This window comes from Poecilia mexicana, unplaced genomic scaffold, assembly GCF_051168715.1.
Source record: "Poecilia mexicana isolate PSO_F unplaced genomic scaffold, ASM5116871v1 scaffold_14, whole genome shotgun sequence".
Taxonomy (NCBI): Eukaryota; Metazoa; Chordata; class Actinopteri; order Cyprinodontiformes; family Poeciliidae; genus Poecilia; species Poecilia mexicana.
Genome location: NW_028263383.1, coordinates 18,588,414 through 18,606,836, shown reverse-complemented (window position 1 = coordinate 18,606,836; position 18,423 = coordinate 18,588,414). Strand labels below are relative to the sequence as shown.

Here is an 18,423-nt window from a genome sequence, read left to right as displayed (position 1 = left end):
CCCTGCTTCAGGGAATATTCAGGTCTATTAATTAACTACACACGATTGGTGTGGTTAGCACTGCTAGCAGTAAAATAAAGGATGTGATTTTTCTTTCATTCTGTCTTTGTTTATAAGATAGTACTTAAAGAAATTGGGCCAAAGATTCCTGCTGCATTTCAACAACTTAGAAATACAAATTATTAAAAAAAAAAAAAGAGCTCCAAAATAGTTGTCTAGAAACAGTTCCTAAATGCAGACACAAATAAAAAAAAACTTTCATTCCCAGAATCAGAAGAAAACTTCAGCAAACTTGCATTTTATTTGATTATAAAACATCAGCATATTTTTTATTCTTTCTTTTTATTTTGTGTAACATGTCAGAGTACCTTGCATTTAACTCAATATCGGCAACTCGAAACCACGTCATGGAAGAAAACGAGAAAGATGACAGAAATAAGCACATTTCACACTTGTGGGAAATTCAATTAACTTTCTCAGATCCCTCCCCATTGCCTCTGGGACGTGTTCCTGCGGGATGAATCTGTGCTGTAACGCTCCTTATCTACTGGGACAGAAACCCAATTCAGCAGCGGTCCTCTCAGGTTTATCAGAGAGAAGAGACATGCTTCTCCTCCAGGTGTGCTTCTCTCAGTGGGCTGAGGCGACGGAGTCATTTAGCTGCCATTGACCTGCTGCATGCATTGTGTTAGCAGGAAGCTCTCTTGAAGAAGCGGAGAGAATTACAATGGGAGATTTCGTAGTGTATTGATATGGAAAATAATTTAGCAGCAGTAGCTGCATTTCTATTGACCGTAGAACTGAGCCAATTGGAAAAACTAAAGTTTTTTGATAAAACGTTTTTGAGCTAGGATCAGGTGCTTTTTGTTTGTCCGTATCGACATTAGCGTATTTCACTAAACTGCAACAGAAACACTTTCTTTGCATCACGAGTCATGCGATCAATAGCAGGATGTTACCGCTGGTGGAAATGACAAAGACGAGGACAGGAAGGGGTGGGAGGACGACGTTTTTTAATGAGTGACCAAACGTGTCTCTTATTCAGTGGAAACACCACAATTGCGAAATGTTTGGTGTTTTGTGCACATTTGTAATGGAAACGTGCGGAAAAGTCTCACTGAAGGAATAAAAGTATTTGCGGTCATGAGACAAGAAATCCCACTAGAGGCGGGCCGTTGTTCGTTTGTGTGAAACAAACTCGAATTTTTACTGTTAAATGTTTTCATTAGTTTGAAAAAAAATGTATAACATAAAATTAAATACTGTAGGAGAAAGAAGTTTTTCTTGTCTGTTCATAAAAGTCAATAAGCTTCAAATCTTTGGATTTAACGTCAAAAAATAAGATAAAAGTATAATACATAACAGCTGCACTGAAACATGACCAAGTTTTAGCTCATATTTTTGAGCAGGAAGGTGAATGTCTTAAAGGTGCAGTTCAAAGAACATTTTTATAAAAACCTAAAGACGGAACGTCAACAGCAATAACGAAGGGTTTTGTTTGACAAAAATCTTAAGAGTATAAAAATTACACTATAATTTAAAAACCCCAAAAGGTGGAAATTATGTGGCCTGTTATTAGTAATTGCTGATTCTTGATAGTTTTGTGATTCAAATGAGGCTGGAAGCCGAATAATTCACAAACGAAATGTTTTACTACATAAGCAAAACTTAGAGAAAAAAAACCCTAAAGCATCTAGTAACAGAAAAACTGAACAGAAACAGACCAAGAAACTCAGGAACAGGAGAGACAGGAAACGGGAACTAAAGTGAACCACACAGAAATAAAAACAGGAAAAACAAAACAGGAAACTGGAAAGGAGAATCTCTAAATGTCACCAAAACAAAACAGTTACAGAATTATACAAAAACAATCCTCATCCACATCACTCTTAGTTTCAACCAAAAGTTTTTCTAGAAGGGCCTTTTGTTCTCGATCCCTAACAAACCGAAACGAGAATAAAACATGGCGCTCTGAACATACCGTGGCCAGCAGATGGCTTGGTGTTTCCAGTCATTGCTCCGGGTGTTTTCCTCTGTAGAGTCAAAGAAGGAAGGAAAATGTTTTCAACACTTAAGGAAAAAAAAAAACAGAGCCAGGTATGGACTCAAGATTTTTCTCTAAGATATATAATCATTCTAGCATGTTTAAAATTAAATCCAAACTTAGTTAAAACCTTTAGAGGTCACTGTGGTTTTTAAGTGATTTAAGTGACGCAGCCCAAGTATTTTCACTCATTTGTGCTGCATATCAGTGATATTTGATGGGCAAAACATTTCCAGTGAGGCGTTTGTTTCACACCGAGTTCCCCCTATTGTTAACGAAGGCTCACAGTGGAATCAGCTGGTGTGGCCACTATTGGGTGATTGGTCCCGACTGATGAACAGAACTTCAGAAATCTATTGTTTTTGTTCCCATCGTTGAACAAACCAGCGCTTGTGGCCAACAGCAGCAGGTAGAAGGTCGATAAAATCCAACCGAAATGGAAAACACCTCCCAATAAAGGAAGTATGGACTTCTGCTTTCTTTCATTGTTTTCATTAATAATAAAGGGAGAGAGGGAAGCCGTTTAAACAAACTCTTTTCTGAATAGATTTGAAGATTTGGTACCGTGTTAGAAACCAAATACCGCTCACAGTTTGAAGCGATCACAGCTGACCAGGACTGTTGATCATTCGCCAATGTTGAGTTTGAATGGAGTGTTGTTACAGAGTGTGTGTTATTCTTCCTAAGACGCCCGCCAAACAGGCTCTGAATATGGATTTAATTATTATGGATTATCAGAAAGCATCCATTGTGGACATGAATTGGGACTCCACCAGAAAACTGGCAGGTTGAATTTATTACAGCAAAGTTTCTCTAAATGTACAGAATTTAGAGATCTTGAGAGCCTTTGTTTATGAAAGCATTTCACAGTTAATATCTGGTAATATAATGTTATACTCCATGGATATGAAGACACGTGTTAATTACCAAAAATGTCAGACTTCCCCTGCTCAGAGTATTTATGTATTTTACTAACTCACAGCAATGTGACAATATGATTATAATTTCCCAGAGGCTCAACCAAAAATATCCTAACTACAGGGGAAAAATCTCACCCACTAATCATTTTGTAATATTCAATAAATTAGACCTGATCAGTCTTAAAAGTACCTTTTAAAAATAACCTGAAGCATACTTTTTAATAAGCCCACATTTCTAATTTTAAAAATATGTTGTTTTTTTTATTGGTCTGATGTAAGATTCTACTTTTAAATATGTTTTCATATTAGCTATAAGTGGAAACGTATTAATAGAAATAAAGGCTTTCAAACATCCATCTGTGTGAAATCAATCTACATAATGTGTTTCACTTAGTCATAAATCTACTAAAACAAATGGGCTTTACAATAATCTAATTTATTGAATGGGCCTCGATAATAACATTACATTTGCTCATAAATAATTAACCACCATTCATGCCAGGAAGGCTAGGAAAAGTAACTTATTGTTTGAGTACGGTTGATTATAGTTCTTAAGGAGAAATACTGAAACCAACACAAACTTCTCAGAGTTTGAAACTGCAGCTTTTGAATGCAGAACCCATCTGAGTTTCAGACGTCCAGCATTCGCAAAGTAATCTCATTTGCATCAAGTAAGACAACTAATACGTCCTTGAGATGTTTAGCGTTACTCAGTTTGTACAAAAGCGCCACTGAGAAGGTTGAACTTCACGTGATGTGAAGCAAATCATTTTTTTTACAGACGGTTTCCAGCTGAGATCGTCGTTTCATCTCACCATGTTTAGCTTGAATTATTAACGCCGCGCTTTCACTTCCAAATGCCAAAGCACTTTTGATGTCTGCGAGTCAAACGAGAACAAAGTCAAACTAAGACCCGACATCTGCCTCCTGCTCCATCACGAGATGGAAGCAGTGCGAGCAGAGGAGGTTTGTTTGGCAAAGTAGCCATCTGCTTCACTGCTCACGCAAAAAAAAAAAAAAAAAAAATCAAAGCCAGTTTGTGCTGTTGGGACTCAGGGCGTCATGCTGACTTTCATCTGCTTAATTTGCGCTGTGACGATCCGTCGGGTGAGAGACGGAGAGGCTGTGTCGTCACACCTCGGGCCGAGAGACGCTCAAGGCGCTGCGCAACCAAAACATTTGTTGTTTTTAATCGGTTATTTAGGTTGTTCATCAGAAAAATGATTCGGGTGAGAAAACTGACTTGGTCTTCCATCGCTGCTGTTTGTGGATTCTGCTTGCGCGTCCAACAAACGAGCGAGCCGGAAACGCATGAGTACAAAGGTTCCGGCGGAAGGTTTCAAATGAAAAGCCGCGATGGAAACATCCGGGTGTGGAAGTAAAGTTGAATCAGCGTGGTCTGATCTTCTTCTGCACAAGTGAGTCGTGTTGGTTAAGGGTTGCTGACGGAGAGGGAGTTGGTCAAATGAATAAACCACCTTCCTGGTGTGTGGCTATTTTTGGTTCTTTTACACGGACTCCCCAGGGAGACGCACCGCGCTGCACTCAGGATCTATTAAGAATTTAACAAGGAGAAAGAAAATCTAGGTCAGAGGCAGCTCATCCCAGCGCCGCCTCTGCTCCGGAGCGGCTTCCCCCCAGCGGCGGACTTGAAACGGGACGGCAGCGAGGCCAGGATGCGGTGGCTGATTGAACGATGGACCGTCGTCCTCTGGTCAATAATTCATTCCACCTCAAAGGCAGTTTTAAAACATTTAGACAGGATACCACACACAGTTAGTTACAGATCGGGTTAAAAATAGAATTTAAAGATAAGAATAGATCTTGTTTGAGCTGAAAGAAGAAAAAAAAAAAAAGATGAGCACACAAGCGACTCAAACGGGACTGGGCCTTGTACACCAGAGTTTATTTGCTACATACTAATATCATACCGTTTGACAACAGCTTGGTGTTGGCTACACGGTTTGATGGCAAGGTTTAGTCATGCAGTTTGAAAGGTTTTTGCTACTGTTATTGCAGCGGTCTGCAAATATGAGCCGTCACCATGGAATTACGTTCAATCCCCCCCAGAAAAATCCCAATGTAACATTTTGATGGCTTTGGTATGAATTTATCCATATGGTTCTTTGCGAGAGCTCAAAATTCAATCCCGTTTTGGCAGTATGTACGGCATGATACGTTCCATCTTAATCTGTTTTGATGATGTACACTGAGCGACAGTTGTCTGTCTGTCCAAAGCCCTGCAGAATCCAAGATTACCTAAAGAACAGGTTTCAGCAGCAGCAAAGCCTGCTGACGGTTTGGATGGATTACGGATCGAACTAGATTAATCTATTTATCTTTTAAAGGAGGTCGGGGGTCACTCAGTAAATCACTATGAACTGTTCACAAAGCTGCATTCCAAATGTAAACAAAAGCAATATTTTCGATTTCCTGGTTTTTCACGTTCAGTCACATTTTAATCTCTTTAAGATGTTTTGACTTAGATTGAGGCAATATAAAGAAATCAATGCGTGGACAGTGTTTGCTACTAACCGCGCAGTTTTGTTTTCTACTTTGCTCAGCATCTTTTAACACTCTAATATCATTAAACAAGAAAAAAAAGGAGGTCGTTCCTCTTTGGATGATGGAGCTAACGGCTTTGCCAAGTGGTCACCATGGCCCCCCCACCTCATCCAACTCTTAGTGTAATTAAAGTAAAGGCTTTGCTAACACAGCAGGACATCTCAAGAACCACTCCACTCCAGAACTGGATGTTTTCATTAAAAATGTTCGCAGGAATCTTTTCTCTCATTGCATTCTTTGACCAATTTTAAAGGTCTGAAAGAGAATTTGGTCACTTAATTGTCCAGATGAGCTCTATGTTAAAAAATAAAATAAAAAAACACCTTAATGATGTCACGCGTGTTGGTGGATCGTCTAATAGCAGCTAGCACTTAACTCCAATTAACCTGCGGTGGAATTACTGCGGCATTGCCAGAAAATTACATCTCCGTTTCTGGTTGAAAACTTTTTGCCTGGTGAACGTTCTCATGTGCGGAAATTTGATAGCAAATTATGCCAGCCGCACTAATGAGGAAAGTAAATAATACATCAGTTTTATTGCAGCCTCAGTGTTAATTTGGCAGTGTGTGAAATCTCGACAGCCGCTGAGATTTACAGCGTCGCACACGACCAAATTAAAAAGATGGAGGAGGGGGAAAAGATGGATGGTAGACATTAAGTGTCTAACAAGCCATGCAAGGAGTTTCTGGTGCAATGTAGAAGTTTTTGTGATCTGGCCGTTATTCGACATGGAGTTGAAGCAAAGGGTTGTTTTGTATTTACAGCATAATAGACATGGCAGCACAACAGCAGCAATACGAGCACACTGAACTTACTTCACCTCTCATTACATTTCCAGCCCTTTTTTGCAGCAGTGTTGGACAACTTTGTGATTTTAGTTTAACAACATTGTAAAAAAAAAAAAAATAAGCATGAATTAATTCTATAAAATCTGTAAGAGTAGGTGTTTTAAGCAGCAGACTGGTAAGTGTTTTTGTATAAAACTACACTATTCCACCAGTTTGGATGACAATAGGGTGTTGACGTTTGGTGTGGTAGTTCATGACATGGTTATTGTTTTTGAGTATCATCAGAGTATTCCAGGTACAGTGAACAGGAACGGTCTGAACACACAGCTCTGTGGAGCTCCAGCATCGACGGTGTGAACTGGGGAGGCTGAGCTGTCAGTTTCCTGTTTGCCAAAGGAAATCGTGTGACTCAAATCAGTCAGGTGGGAATGATGAAGCGATGCAGCTTCTGGTTCATTGGGATAAATTAAAGGCCGAACTGCACTACCTTGTTTTTAATATTGGGCTTTTGCTGCTTTTGGAGTGACCAGGTTTTCTTTTTTTTTCTCTTGGATGTTTCATTTTAAGGCTTTTGTGTTTTTATTTAAGTTGTTGCTCGATTTGAAGGTTCATTCATGGAACCTTGGAGGTCAAAAATGTCTATGATATTGCTGCTGGTATTTCACAGCTGCTAGCAGGAGAGGAAGAACATTTTCAATGCAGCTGCCAAAAATGTTGGAAAATTAATTTATGTTGAAAAGTCTATGTTTGTAAAAACCCAGCATGGTTTCTGACTCTACCCTACATGTGGGCTGTTATTTAAAAAAAAAAAAAACAAGAAGATGTGCATTTCTGGTTGAAATGACAGAACACAGCGCCCCCTACAGGCAACAAACTAAGCTATTTTAAAAAAATGTTTAACTTCTAAGTAGGAATACTTAACCAGAAAAGAAACAAACTGAAGACTTGATCCTATTGTTTTTCTTTACGTTTAACATACATTTCTCTTTGACTTGCACACAGAAGACTAATTATTTAAAATTGAACCACTCAGCTACATTTGGCATCCAAAACCAGGTGGTTCAACTTTCATACACTGAGTCTGAGATGACTCGGAAGCGGCTTCTCACACTATTTCAGACCAGAGGAAACGACGGCAGCCATGTTGAATTTCTGTTTCATTGCGTCTCTGCTTTCACGGAGACGAAAACTAGCCTGGCCAGGTCACGTTTCCACCATTTGTGAGAGTCCCAATGACCATAACGTTCTTTAAAATCCAAACTGACTCGCCGTTAAAGACGTAGATTAGGAAACTCATCCATTCTCCCATCATGCATCATACTGCTGTCCACGATTTGACCATTCAAAGTTTCCTGACTTTTATTTGAACGTCACTCTGTAAGAATTGCACAGAAGAGTAAAGAATAAAACCTCCATTGGATGTTGTGTCACATTGTATAGAAAGCTAAACACCAGACTACAAGCTGCTCCAAGGAGCAGCTGGGACGTTGGAGGAAAAAGATAAAATATGTATCCTCATGCTCTCAGTCAGCGGTGATCCTCAGGGTGAGCAATTCGTGATAAGGTCTTATTGGAGGCTGTGCTCACAAATGCACACTGACAGAATGAGTGTTTTTTTTTTTCTTTGTTTCTTCCTCCGGCTTCGCAGTTACTCTGAATAATTCAGTAACTGAACAGTGTGTGTAAGGAGTCTCCTCTCACTCCGCTCTATCTCAGACCCTCCCAAGTCAACGTGCAAAGTTTGATTTTTGGACCCCGATAAATGATGCATGAGCGCGGAGGTCGGAGCCGTCTCCGCTTCATCACAGCGGATCCGGCTTGAAATGTCACGCAGAAACACGTTCAGAACTTTATCACAATGTTCTGGGAAGGAGTTGTTTGACGTCGATTTGTCCTTCCGATCTGCAGCCACTCGCATGATAATCTTGTGAGCAAATTTTATTCTGATTATAAAACCAGAAGCACATTGAGTATATGGCTGGATTTTAACTTCTGCTTTCCAACAGCATAAATTTGACATCATTTTAAAGGAAAAGTTCAGTCGGCTCACTGTGTAAACTTACAACCACGCAAATGAGATTTATCACTTATAAAGTACAAAATGTCAACACCTGAGAGTGTAGTAGTTCAGCTGACTGCACAAAAGTCAAAGAAAAGCTCATATTCATGAATCTAATTTATAAAATGAGAAGCTTTGCAGCTCAGTGAAAGGCTCTTACCTCACTCATGGCTGAGCTGCGTCTCTCAGTGAGGATTCCAGCTGTGTGCGATGCTGTAGATTCCCTCTGTGCTTCCATCTGTGTGCAGTGGATGCTTTTATAGTCTGCAGAGCCCCCTGCAGCCCACGATCCAATGAGCAGAGCTCCTCTGTCTGAGGAGCAGCCGTCTGTCCAATCAATCTGCTGCATGTTTGGCTTGTTTTGCAGATTCTGACGTGGCGACAGTGGAAGCTGACAGATAAAAGTAAAAAAAAAAAAACTTCTGGTAGCCAAGAACCTGTGGTGAGATAAAAGGAAAAGATATCAGGAGCCCCTCACTTTAATGTTTTTGCTTTGCATTAGAAATGGAAAAATAAAGACTGACATGTATATTTAACATTAATCTGTTTTTAAAATGTATAATTTTATCAGATTCGTATAAAATGTGCTTATGCAAACGTTGTTTTTGAACCATTAAGACATTCATACATTTGGATCTACAAGAAATTCAATGGTTACTTACAGGGAAATGGCTGTAGGAGGCAGTGCATCACCAATTATCTTCCTGTATGAAACACACACTGAGAACAGAACATGTAGTTTGTTTGTTTGTTTTTTTCTATCAGAGTGATTATCTAAGAGAACATAAAAGGGAATAACTTCACTTCAACAATCCTGAACGATTCCTTCTTGTTATGCTACTAACATAATTATCAAAGTGGACAAAGATTCGAGTTTCTTTTAACAAGTCCAAATTTCAATACTGCGATTTTTTTTTTTTTTTTACAACTCATGCAACCACATATCTACAGACTGTCATCTCACCAAAACCAACCAGGCATTTAAAGTTACACAAAGAATGGTCACAGAATACAAAACACAAACTAAACAGGACCTTTTTGTATAAAAACCAATTTGTCTCATTTAAGCGAGTCAGCCTGGGAGAAGACAAAACTGGTACTGATATCATTTCCAGTTTTGAGACATAAAGACAGCAGGCGATCAGATTTACGTTGCGTTTCTCAGACTGGTAGGGTTTTTACTGAAGGATGCTAAACCTCCAGCACCCGCACTGTAAACAACTGCTCCGTCTTCAAATAACTTCAGGAGTCATGAAAGTTTACATTTAAAAAAAGTAAAAATTTTATATTATTTAAAATTTCTTTACAACTTTCAACAAAGTGTTATAGTGCACTTATCAAAGGCCTCTTTCAAGATATTCAAGGACACAAAACATAAATATAAAAACTAAGGCATAAAATTGGCAATTACAGAAAAATAAAATGTCAACAATACAAAGTCAAACAATGCAGGTAATTTTCATTGTTACCGTTTTTCCAAGCAACACATAAGATATGGCGCTATGTCCGTATAGAGTAGAAAATGTGTTTCCTTGTTAACAAGACATTTAAATTGTTAAACTGCAACAAATATCTAACAGAATATTCTTATTTAAGGAGATTTCTGCAACAATTTTCTAAATGAAAGTGAGATTTGTTAATATTTTTTGCTGGCATGTAAAAACATAAAACACTGAGGATGAAACCATTTTATAAGGAAACAGTTGCAGACACTGATAACAGAAGAAACCAGAAAACATTCTGTGTTGACAACAAAAATAACATATCCATGAAAATATAGTCAGTCGGAAATTTTCCCACAGTTAGAGAGACAACTGGTGTTCTTTAGGAAATTGTTTGGATTTTTCACACACACATGCACACACACACACACACACACACACACACGTTTGTGTTGCTATCTTTGTGGGGACTTTCCATTGACTTCCATTCATTTCTACAGCCTAAACCTTACCTTTACCTAACCCTAACCATCACATACCTAACCCTAACCCTAACCAAAACTCAATTCATACCTTAGCCCTAACTCTGACCCCTGACCCAAAAACAGGGTTTCCCCTTGTGGGGACCAGGTTCCGGTCCCCACAAGGAGCAATTGGTCCCCACAACGTAGTATATGTCAGGAAAATCGTCCCCACAAGGTATTACAAACAAACGCGCACACACACACACACACGCATGCACACGCACACACACACACACACAGACACAGACACTTTTTGTTTCAGCTGATGTTAGCACAACTACACAACTCAAACCGAAAATGTTTTTATCTTTGGGTTACAGTGGTATATTAAACGTCTACACGTTCATAAGAGACTGTTAGGTTTTGTTGCCGTTTCTTCAGCTAAAAGTAGCTAAAACGGTCTAAGCCAGTGTTTCTCCACCCTGGTCCTCAGCGCCCCCCTGCTCTGCATGTTTTAGATGTGCCTCTATTCCAGAACAGATGATTCAAATGATTGCATGACTATCAAGTACTGCAGACGCCTGTTAATACAATTCAGGTGTATGGTAGAAGGGAAACACCTAAAACATGCAGGACAGGGGGGGCGGTGAGGACCAGGGTTGAGAAACACTGGTCTAAGCAGCTGGAAGTCTTCCACCACTCTGAGGATTTCTTCAGCATTGTGTGTTTTTATAGCCTTTTATAGCACAATCAACTATGTATGTTGCCTGCAGTTGTCATAAAAATGCAGCATGTTTCAAATATGACTTAAAGGAAATTTGACTTCGTAATTGAATGCCTTGAAATTGGTCCTCTGTCTCCTTAAAAACTTCTGCTCATTCTGACACTCCGCTTTCAGGAAGTCATCACAAATTTGCTCCTTTATTAACATTTTAACAATTTTTTTTTTTTATCAGCGTTGCAGATGATCTCTCCAGACTTTGGACAAAGCCTGCCAAATGTCTGTAGAGCTCTCCGTCTCTGTGTGTCGTCACACGAAGGTCATATGTCTGTGTTTTGGGAAGCCGGACTCGGTCCAGTCGTCTGTGTCGTTCCTCTGGTTCTCCGGCTCGTAGTATTCGTTTGCCTGTCCCCTCACCTGTTCGGCTGTGCTGATGACACTTAGCCGACTGTGTGTTCTCACTCTCCTGTCAAGACAAAAACGTCTGACCATGAATCTCTGCAGCCCTGGGACGCTTTCACTCCCGAAACTGTACAGCAAACACACGTGGTCATTTACCTCATTTCATCTTGGTAATTTTGTTCTAGAAAGGAGCATAAAACAAACACGTTACTGGATTTGTTAAAGACAGAAGAGAACATTTTTTTACGTTTATTTTCTGAGAATGTGTTTTGGGATTACACTGATGTGCCATGCAGAGTGATAGGATAGGAGTTGGGCTAAGAAGGAATGTCTCTTACTTTTTTCTTTCCTGTGTTTGTAGCAGATGACGATTCCAAGGATGAGAAAAACCAACAAACCACAACTTCCAAACGACACGACTACGGCTATCAGCACTGTCCAGTCTGGAGGTTTGGGAACTGTTGCAGGAGGGGGAAAATATCAAAAGGTTAATGTCCCACAAAAGGTTTTGTTTTTCAACAACAAAAGCAGTACAGCTCTGTTCTTACATCTAGTTAAATTCTCTAATGTAATTTGACTCCAGCTGGTTAAAAAGTTCTTCTTTTTTTTTACGTTAAAGTTATTCCTGTGTTATCCCTTTATAACATTTAGTTTATTCTGAATGTATGGTTGGTTGAACATGTAACAAGAAGCCATCTACTGTTTACATTTTTCAAAGACACCCAGGCTCAAATGAAGCCAGATTTTTTTTCATGAAGTAAATTTTTTTCGAAACCTCAGTTGAAATTAAATGTGTGACAGGAATCACGTGAACTCATCAGATGACACGGGGACAGAATATTAAACCAGCACCGGGGACGGCAGTCGTCCGCTCTTTGCCCTCTGCGTTTGCTCATCAGCTGCACAACAAACACGACACATCCAAATCAAGACCGGAGGAGGAAGCCGGGGTTCTTCCCATCAAATCTGTGCTTCTCTTTTGAAATCATAATACTTTCTTAATGTGGATAAAAGTTACCCCAAAATCTGTGCCAAGAACTTTTTATTTTTTTACATTCTGTGGCTGAAGAACGACTCCAGCCTTCCTCTCTCGTGTCTGTGTCATCATCTCGTGATCAAGCTATTTCTGTGTCTGGCTCACCTGAAACCTGACTCTGGAAATGTAATTGCCACAGATTATATGTTGAGTGGATCCATTATTGAGTTACAGCTGGTGCTGTTGTGTTTGTGTTCAGCCCAGCTGGGTTTTACACAGCTCACTCACAGGCTTCCTTACAGTCGCTATCTAATTTACAGACGTTTTGAATGTGGAGAAAGATACGCACTATAAATGTTTCTCTTCAAAACCTCATAGCTTGATTAATAAAACTAAAACCCATGGAAACCTGTTAGTATCATTCCTACTGAGAAATTATATGTGCTAGCAACTTTTTAGTACTTCTATATTACTTCGTGGTTCCAGCTATTGTTCTCGTTTAGTACCTTTAGAAGCTCTCCCCTCTTGCTCGTGTTTGCGTGTGTGTCTGTGTGTGTGTGTGTGTGTGTGTGTATATCTTACTCTACACACAGTAAAAATAATTGAAAGATGTTTTTTGTAAATCTGCTTCCATCTAGGGTAAACAGGCTTTTGTGCTTGGTCTGTTGTTTGTTATTGACATGTCTCCAAACCCTGTAAAGCGTCTGGATTTTATACTGCGGTATTATGTTATAAATATGCCAATAAACTTTAAGCGTTAGCCACTTCTTAGAATTATTTGCTGTTTTTTTTTTCACTGAAAGGGACATTTGAAAGGACAAAGCCAAACCAACTCCTGGGATTAATAAAAAGAAATAATTGTCTAATTTAATTCTAAAGCTTTTTTTCTTGCTTTCACAGAAAGTTTACTGCAGCACTGATGTCGTTTTAATATGAATCCTCTTCTGCCCTCTGAGCAAAGAGCTTCTTCTCAATAGCTGCGTTTCCATTACAAATGTGAGCAAAACTTTGTCACTATTCCACTGATGTCCAAAAAAAAATCCAACTTGATGTGTTGTGAGGGAATGCAATTGTTCACGCAAATGAGGATTATGCCACATCATGATCCTCAAACTACTTCCTGTCTTCTTCTTCTTTGTGGTTTGCGCCAGTGGAGACAGCCGGTTGTTGATCATGTGACTCATGATACGAAAAAAGTGTTTCCTATTGCAGTTTTGTGAAATAAACCAATTTCGATACAGCCAAAAAACCCATCTCATCCACGTACCAAAACCTTTTTATCAGAAAACGAGATTTTTTTTTCTTTAAACCGCTGTGTTTCCAATAAGCAAATCTATTTTCAAATTGTGAAATTGCTCAATTATATGGTCAATGGAAACACGGGTATTGCCTACAGGAGATATATATCAAATTTTAGACGAGCTGCAGCTCACAGACTTAAGACACCCACAGCAAAAAACAATGAAGTCCCATTCAGTTCAAAACTAATTCCCAGCTGATGGCTGCCAGCAGTTGTTCAGAACCTACCAATCTCGATGTAGACGGAGCTGGACCGTGGAGCGGTGAGCGCTGAGAGAGAAGCCAAACACTCCACTCTCGCGTTCCTGCTGGCCGTGAGCCGGACAGTGCTGGTGGAGTTGAAGGAATCCCCACCAGGTGTGCTGGTGGTGTTGTAGAGGCTGCTGTTCACAGCCTGACCGTTTTGGGTCCAGCTGACGGTCGGAGCCGGGAACCAAGCAGTCGTTACGCACTCCAACTCCACCTCCCCGCCCTGCGCCACCGTCACGTTCCCGCCCGGGATGCTGACTGTTCCACTCTCTGATAAAAAGAAAGCAAATACGGTTTTAGATTGAAGAACTCAAGCACATTTGCTAGGAATTGAATACTGGATTTATTTGATGCATTTATTTTAGCGTAAGGTAAAAAAAAACAAAAAAAAAAACGGGATGTGAGCTGAGGCAATTTGCTTCAGTCCAGCTTTAAACGGTAAACTTTTGGGTGCTTGGTGTCAAATAAGGTTTACAATTTGCCAATCATACAATGAAATGTTTGCAGATTTCTTTAACAAATGAATTATTCTACACATACCACAGATGAGTCAGCAACTGACACATATCTTACTGATCCCTTCCAAATTGTTTTTGGAAAATATCTTCCAACTGTTCAATTAATTTATAGATCAATTCTTTTTTTACAAAGCTTTTTCTAAAAGAAATGTATTCATCCTCACATTTATCTGTTCACTTAGATCAAATGTGTCAAACTCAAGGCTTGGGAGCCAAATCCAGATGTTAAAAGAACCTTCAAAGAATAGTCGTGTGCTTAAATAGTTTTTGATCAAACAAATCAAAGTAGTTTTTATATGGCAATGTGAAAAGGAGTTTAACTTTATTTAATTATAAGAGTGCACAGTATTTTAAGTTCAACAGGGTTTTGTTTGTTTTTTTAGGATATTCGTGGTCTTGATGTTGCCCAAAATGAAAATGAGTTTGACACCCCAGACTTAGATTATTGCACATAAGTTATAATAACTTATAGCTTGATATCTAAACTTCCTTGTGCTTCTTAAAAACATTCATGGCAAGGCAAGGCTGTCGCATGTTCAGGATTATTGGATGGTTTCTTTAAAAAAAATTAAAAAAAAAAAATTAATAATAATAATAATAATAATAATAATAATAATAATAGTCCTAAATAAACCAGCACTATCACTCTACTAGTTTGTCTTTTGTGTTTTACTCTGGATTTAACTATTTTTGGTACTTTTGATGAGTTTGCGTAAGAAGCGCCTCAGACATGGAACATTGCTCATTACTGACCTCTAGAGTATACCACAGGAACTACAAGGCGTCTGCAGCTTCATTTGTCATTTCTAAATTCAAGACTGTAAAAACATAGAGAAAAATAATGTAGCGACCTCACCTTGTACATAAAGCTGGGCTGTCACTGGTTGATGACCTTGTACATTACACACAACTTCCCCAGCATCAGCGCGGGAGACATTATGGATGGTAAACTCCAAACAATTTCTGTTGGTGTTGACGCAGAATCTAGCAGAAAATCTGTCCAACGAGGGGATTATGCTATTTGTTGAGTTGACAATTGTGAGGACTTGAATGCCTCCGACACCCCAGTTTGTGACCTCCCAGTCTCCCTGAATGGTGGCGATAAACTGGACGTCAGAATCTCGCAGCACCGTTGAGTTCAGAGGCTCCAGTTGGACCTTCTGCGACGCCACTGGGTTCAAGACAAAGAAATCATACAACAACCTGGATGCTGAATTTTATCTTAATGTAAATGCAGCTGCTGATGTAAATTCCACATTTGTCAGCTGGATAGTAAATATCATTTTTCAGCAAAATGTATTCTGTTACATTTAGCTCTAGTCAATGAAAAAAAACCACTTATTTTTTTATTTTAATAAATTCATGCTGCAATATTGTTACTTTCCTAAAGTAATGGCCTAGGAGATTTTTTGGCAAAAGTGATTTTTGCAAAAAAAATAAAAATAAAATAAAAATAAAAATAAAATCAATAAATCACCACCTCTATGTTGCCAAGAGATGATTTTGGCAACAACAACAACAACAAAAAATTAAATAAAAATTGGGCAAAAGATGATTTAGGCCACTATTTTAAGAAGGTGACAATACACCAGATTGCCTAGAAGGTAAATTTTTCCTGACTTAAAAGCAGCTACACTTTTGTGAAAGTGTCTAGAGAGTAGCAGAAGTAACAATTTTTGTACTAATTTGTCTAGAAATTATTGACATGTTGAATTTATTTAGGTTATAGTGTATGCTTAAGAGGAATGTTACTGACATTTGTGTGGCGACGATAGTTAAATTATTTTATGTTTTGAGTCATTACTGTAAATGTTAGGTCAGAGAAAGGAAACAGGAAACAGACGGCAGCAAACCAAGGAATGCTGCTTTGTTTACACTGTGCTTGAAGAAAGTTGGTGTTTGCTATGTGAATTTAGCAAATAAAGTTGCTTTGTTAGCATTTGAATGGACTGAAAGTCAAACACAAAGTAATTCTGGAAACCATGTGTCCAGCATTGATGTCAAGTTGAGAAATATTTTCCTATTTATAGGAGAATTTTATTGCAGTTCATTAAAAATAACTTGTAAAAGTAATAGTTGACTGGAAATTATGTATTGAGGGATCAAGTTCCCCCCACCCACCCATTTGCTGGGAATAAAAAAATATTTTCAGAATTTCAGCCATTACTTTTGCTGAAATATTTTGATGGGTATTTTTCTTTAAGAAACAGCTAGGTGTTTTCACCAGTCCTCTCAATTAAGATGGACAAAAAAAAAAGAAATTTCAAATGTCAACAAAACATTTCAAACATATTAAAAAAAGTGATACAAAAGCTAAAACTGGTTCCAGGATTAGATATCGCATTGTTAGCTTTAGGCTTTGTTAGACTTAAGAGTTTAGATCCAAAATAAATTTTATTCCAAAGCAAACGGTGGAAAACAGAATTTTGGTGCACAAGTCTGTTAAAGTAACACACAATCAAGGGTTTTTCTGTAAAATGTTAAAGACAAAAATAGACTCATGTTTTACAGTACAGTGTTTCTCTGCATAATGGGGAACAACAATATTTTAATTTGACTACAGAGGAGTTTTTAGGGTCACATATCCATTTTCTGCATTGACTGTCAGAAAATATCAGCACATCATATTCTGGCAACAAGGTTATATCCCTCATTCTGTCTCTATCTGTTCTGTCTTGGTTTTTTAATATAAAGTCAAGATCTCTAAAAGACAAATTCAACCACACAATTTATACATTTGTAAATACATATGAATAAAACACTAACCTCTGCATTGTAGTAAACAAATGGACATGAGGCCAAAGCTTATTTTCCAGGAAGCAGTCATTGTAGTGTTGTCACTCTAGAGAATAAACGCAATAAAATCAGTGTAATGACCGAAACATAGATAAATCTGAACCATATACTGTAATATAAAATAATGAAATACAATGTAACACCAAAAATCATTTGATAAAATCATGCATTAATAGAAATGATGTCAAACTACAGGTGACACACATCAAGTTGTCCCCTGCACTTGGTTGGGAAAACAACTCATAGGAAAAGATGCACACGGGAAAAAGATTAAATAAAATCCATACAGAGAGGATTTCATAATTTTCCTTTTCCAAAGGATTGATCTCACGTTTCATTTCAAATGAAAACAACACAAAGTCTGTAACATCCAGCTGCCGTCTTACAACACCGTACCATCAAAATATTCTTACGTCCTAAACTGAAGTCAGTTTAACTGCAACATTTCTGTTTATTTTATCTATGTATTAATCATTTTTAAGTCTCAGAGTGAAAAAAAAAAAAAAACGTACCAAAAGTTATATTTTTCCACAACTCAAATGTGATCGACTGACTTACTGCGTGACGGTTCCTGCCGTGGACGGCGCTGCTGATCAGACCTGCATTTCCTGGACTAACAGGTGGGACTCAAACTGACACAGGAAACAAAGTCCAACTTTGGTTTCTGAAAGCCAGCCCTTATCTCTCCACACACGTCACTCAGTCATAAAGCCTCCGATGTTTCACCTGAAGACACACCTGACGGGTGAAGTTGAGGTGTGACAAAAGACAAGAAATTAAGTGTTACATCTGAGGTTAAGCTCAGGTTTGACATTATTATTAAGCTGCTTACCAACATGAGGATCCCGGTTTCGCCTTATTTTTCTTTTTAGCAAATGGATGTGGAATATGTAGAATAATCTTGCTAACATGGAATAAAAAGACAATTAAAAAGCAGAGACCAGGATGGTTTCTCATCTAAAAGGGCTTGAAAACAGCTTCCCTATTTACCCTCACAGTGTGGATCAGTCTGAAACTTTTATTGCCCTGACGGCTACAAATACGCAGGGTTCAGTTCAGAAATCTAGATAACACATCCAATAATAATACTCCTTTATTCATTAAATTACTTCAAAATATATATTTTAGAAGAGATTATTGCAATTAAATACAGCAACATGTGAAGACTTCTTCAAATCCT

At 38.5% G+C, this 18,423-nt stretch overlaps 1 protein-coding gene and 1 long non-coding RNA gene across 2 annotated transcripts; both read right to left on the bottom strand.

Annotated features, from left to right (window-relative positions):
* Positions 1-1,978: 1,978 nt before the first annotated feature.
* On the bottom strand, positions 1,979-8,567 carry LOC106926299 (uncharacterized). Its single transcript, XR_015765198.1, has 2 exons — positions 8,537-8,567; positions 1,979-2,033 (listed from the first exon to the last, which is right to left on the bottom strand). It is a non-coding gene; the product is annotated as an uncharacterized LOC106926299 (long non-coding RNA).
* Positions 8,568-9,634: 1,067 nt separating this feature from the next.
* igsf5a (immunoglobulin superfamily, member 5a) lies at positions 9,635-18,131 on the bottom strand. The gene is made up of 6 exons (XM_088012304.1): positions 17,214-18,131; positions 15,304-15,618; positions 13,909-14,199; positions 11,744-11,863; positions 11,562-11,586; positions 9,635-11,469 (listed from the first exon to the last, which is right to left on the bottom strand). Exons 1-6 carry the CDS (start codon positions 17,272-17,274, stop codon positions 11,313-11,315), a joined length of 969 nt encoding a protein of 322 aa, XP_087868430.1. The 5' UTR covers positions 17,275-18,131; the 3' UTR covers positions 9,635-11,312.
* Between the last annotated feature and the right edge of the window lie 292 nt (positions 18,132-18,423).

What these genes read in the sequence shown, in the direction of transcription:
- igsf5a (XM_088012304.1), bottom strand. Translation starts at nt 17,274, where the DNA reads ATGACTGCTTCCTGGAAAATAAGCTTTGGCCTCATGTCCATTTGTTTA. An exon ending in TTGTTTACTACAATGCAGAG is followed by an intron (nt 15,619 to 17,213) that starts GTTAGTGTTTTA and finishes TCTTGAACCCAG; the next exon opens with TGGCGTCGCAGAAGGTCCAA. An exon ending in AGCCCAGCTTTATGTACAAG is followed by an intron (nt 14,200 to 15,303) that starts GTGAGGTCGCTA and finishes TCTTTTTATCAG; the next exon opens with AGAGTGGAACAGTCAGCATC.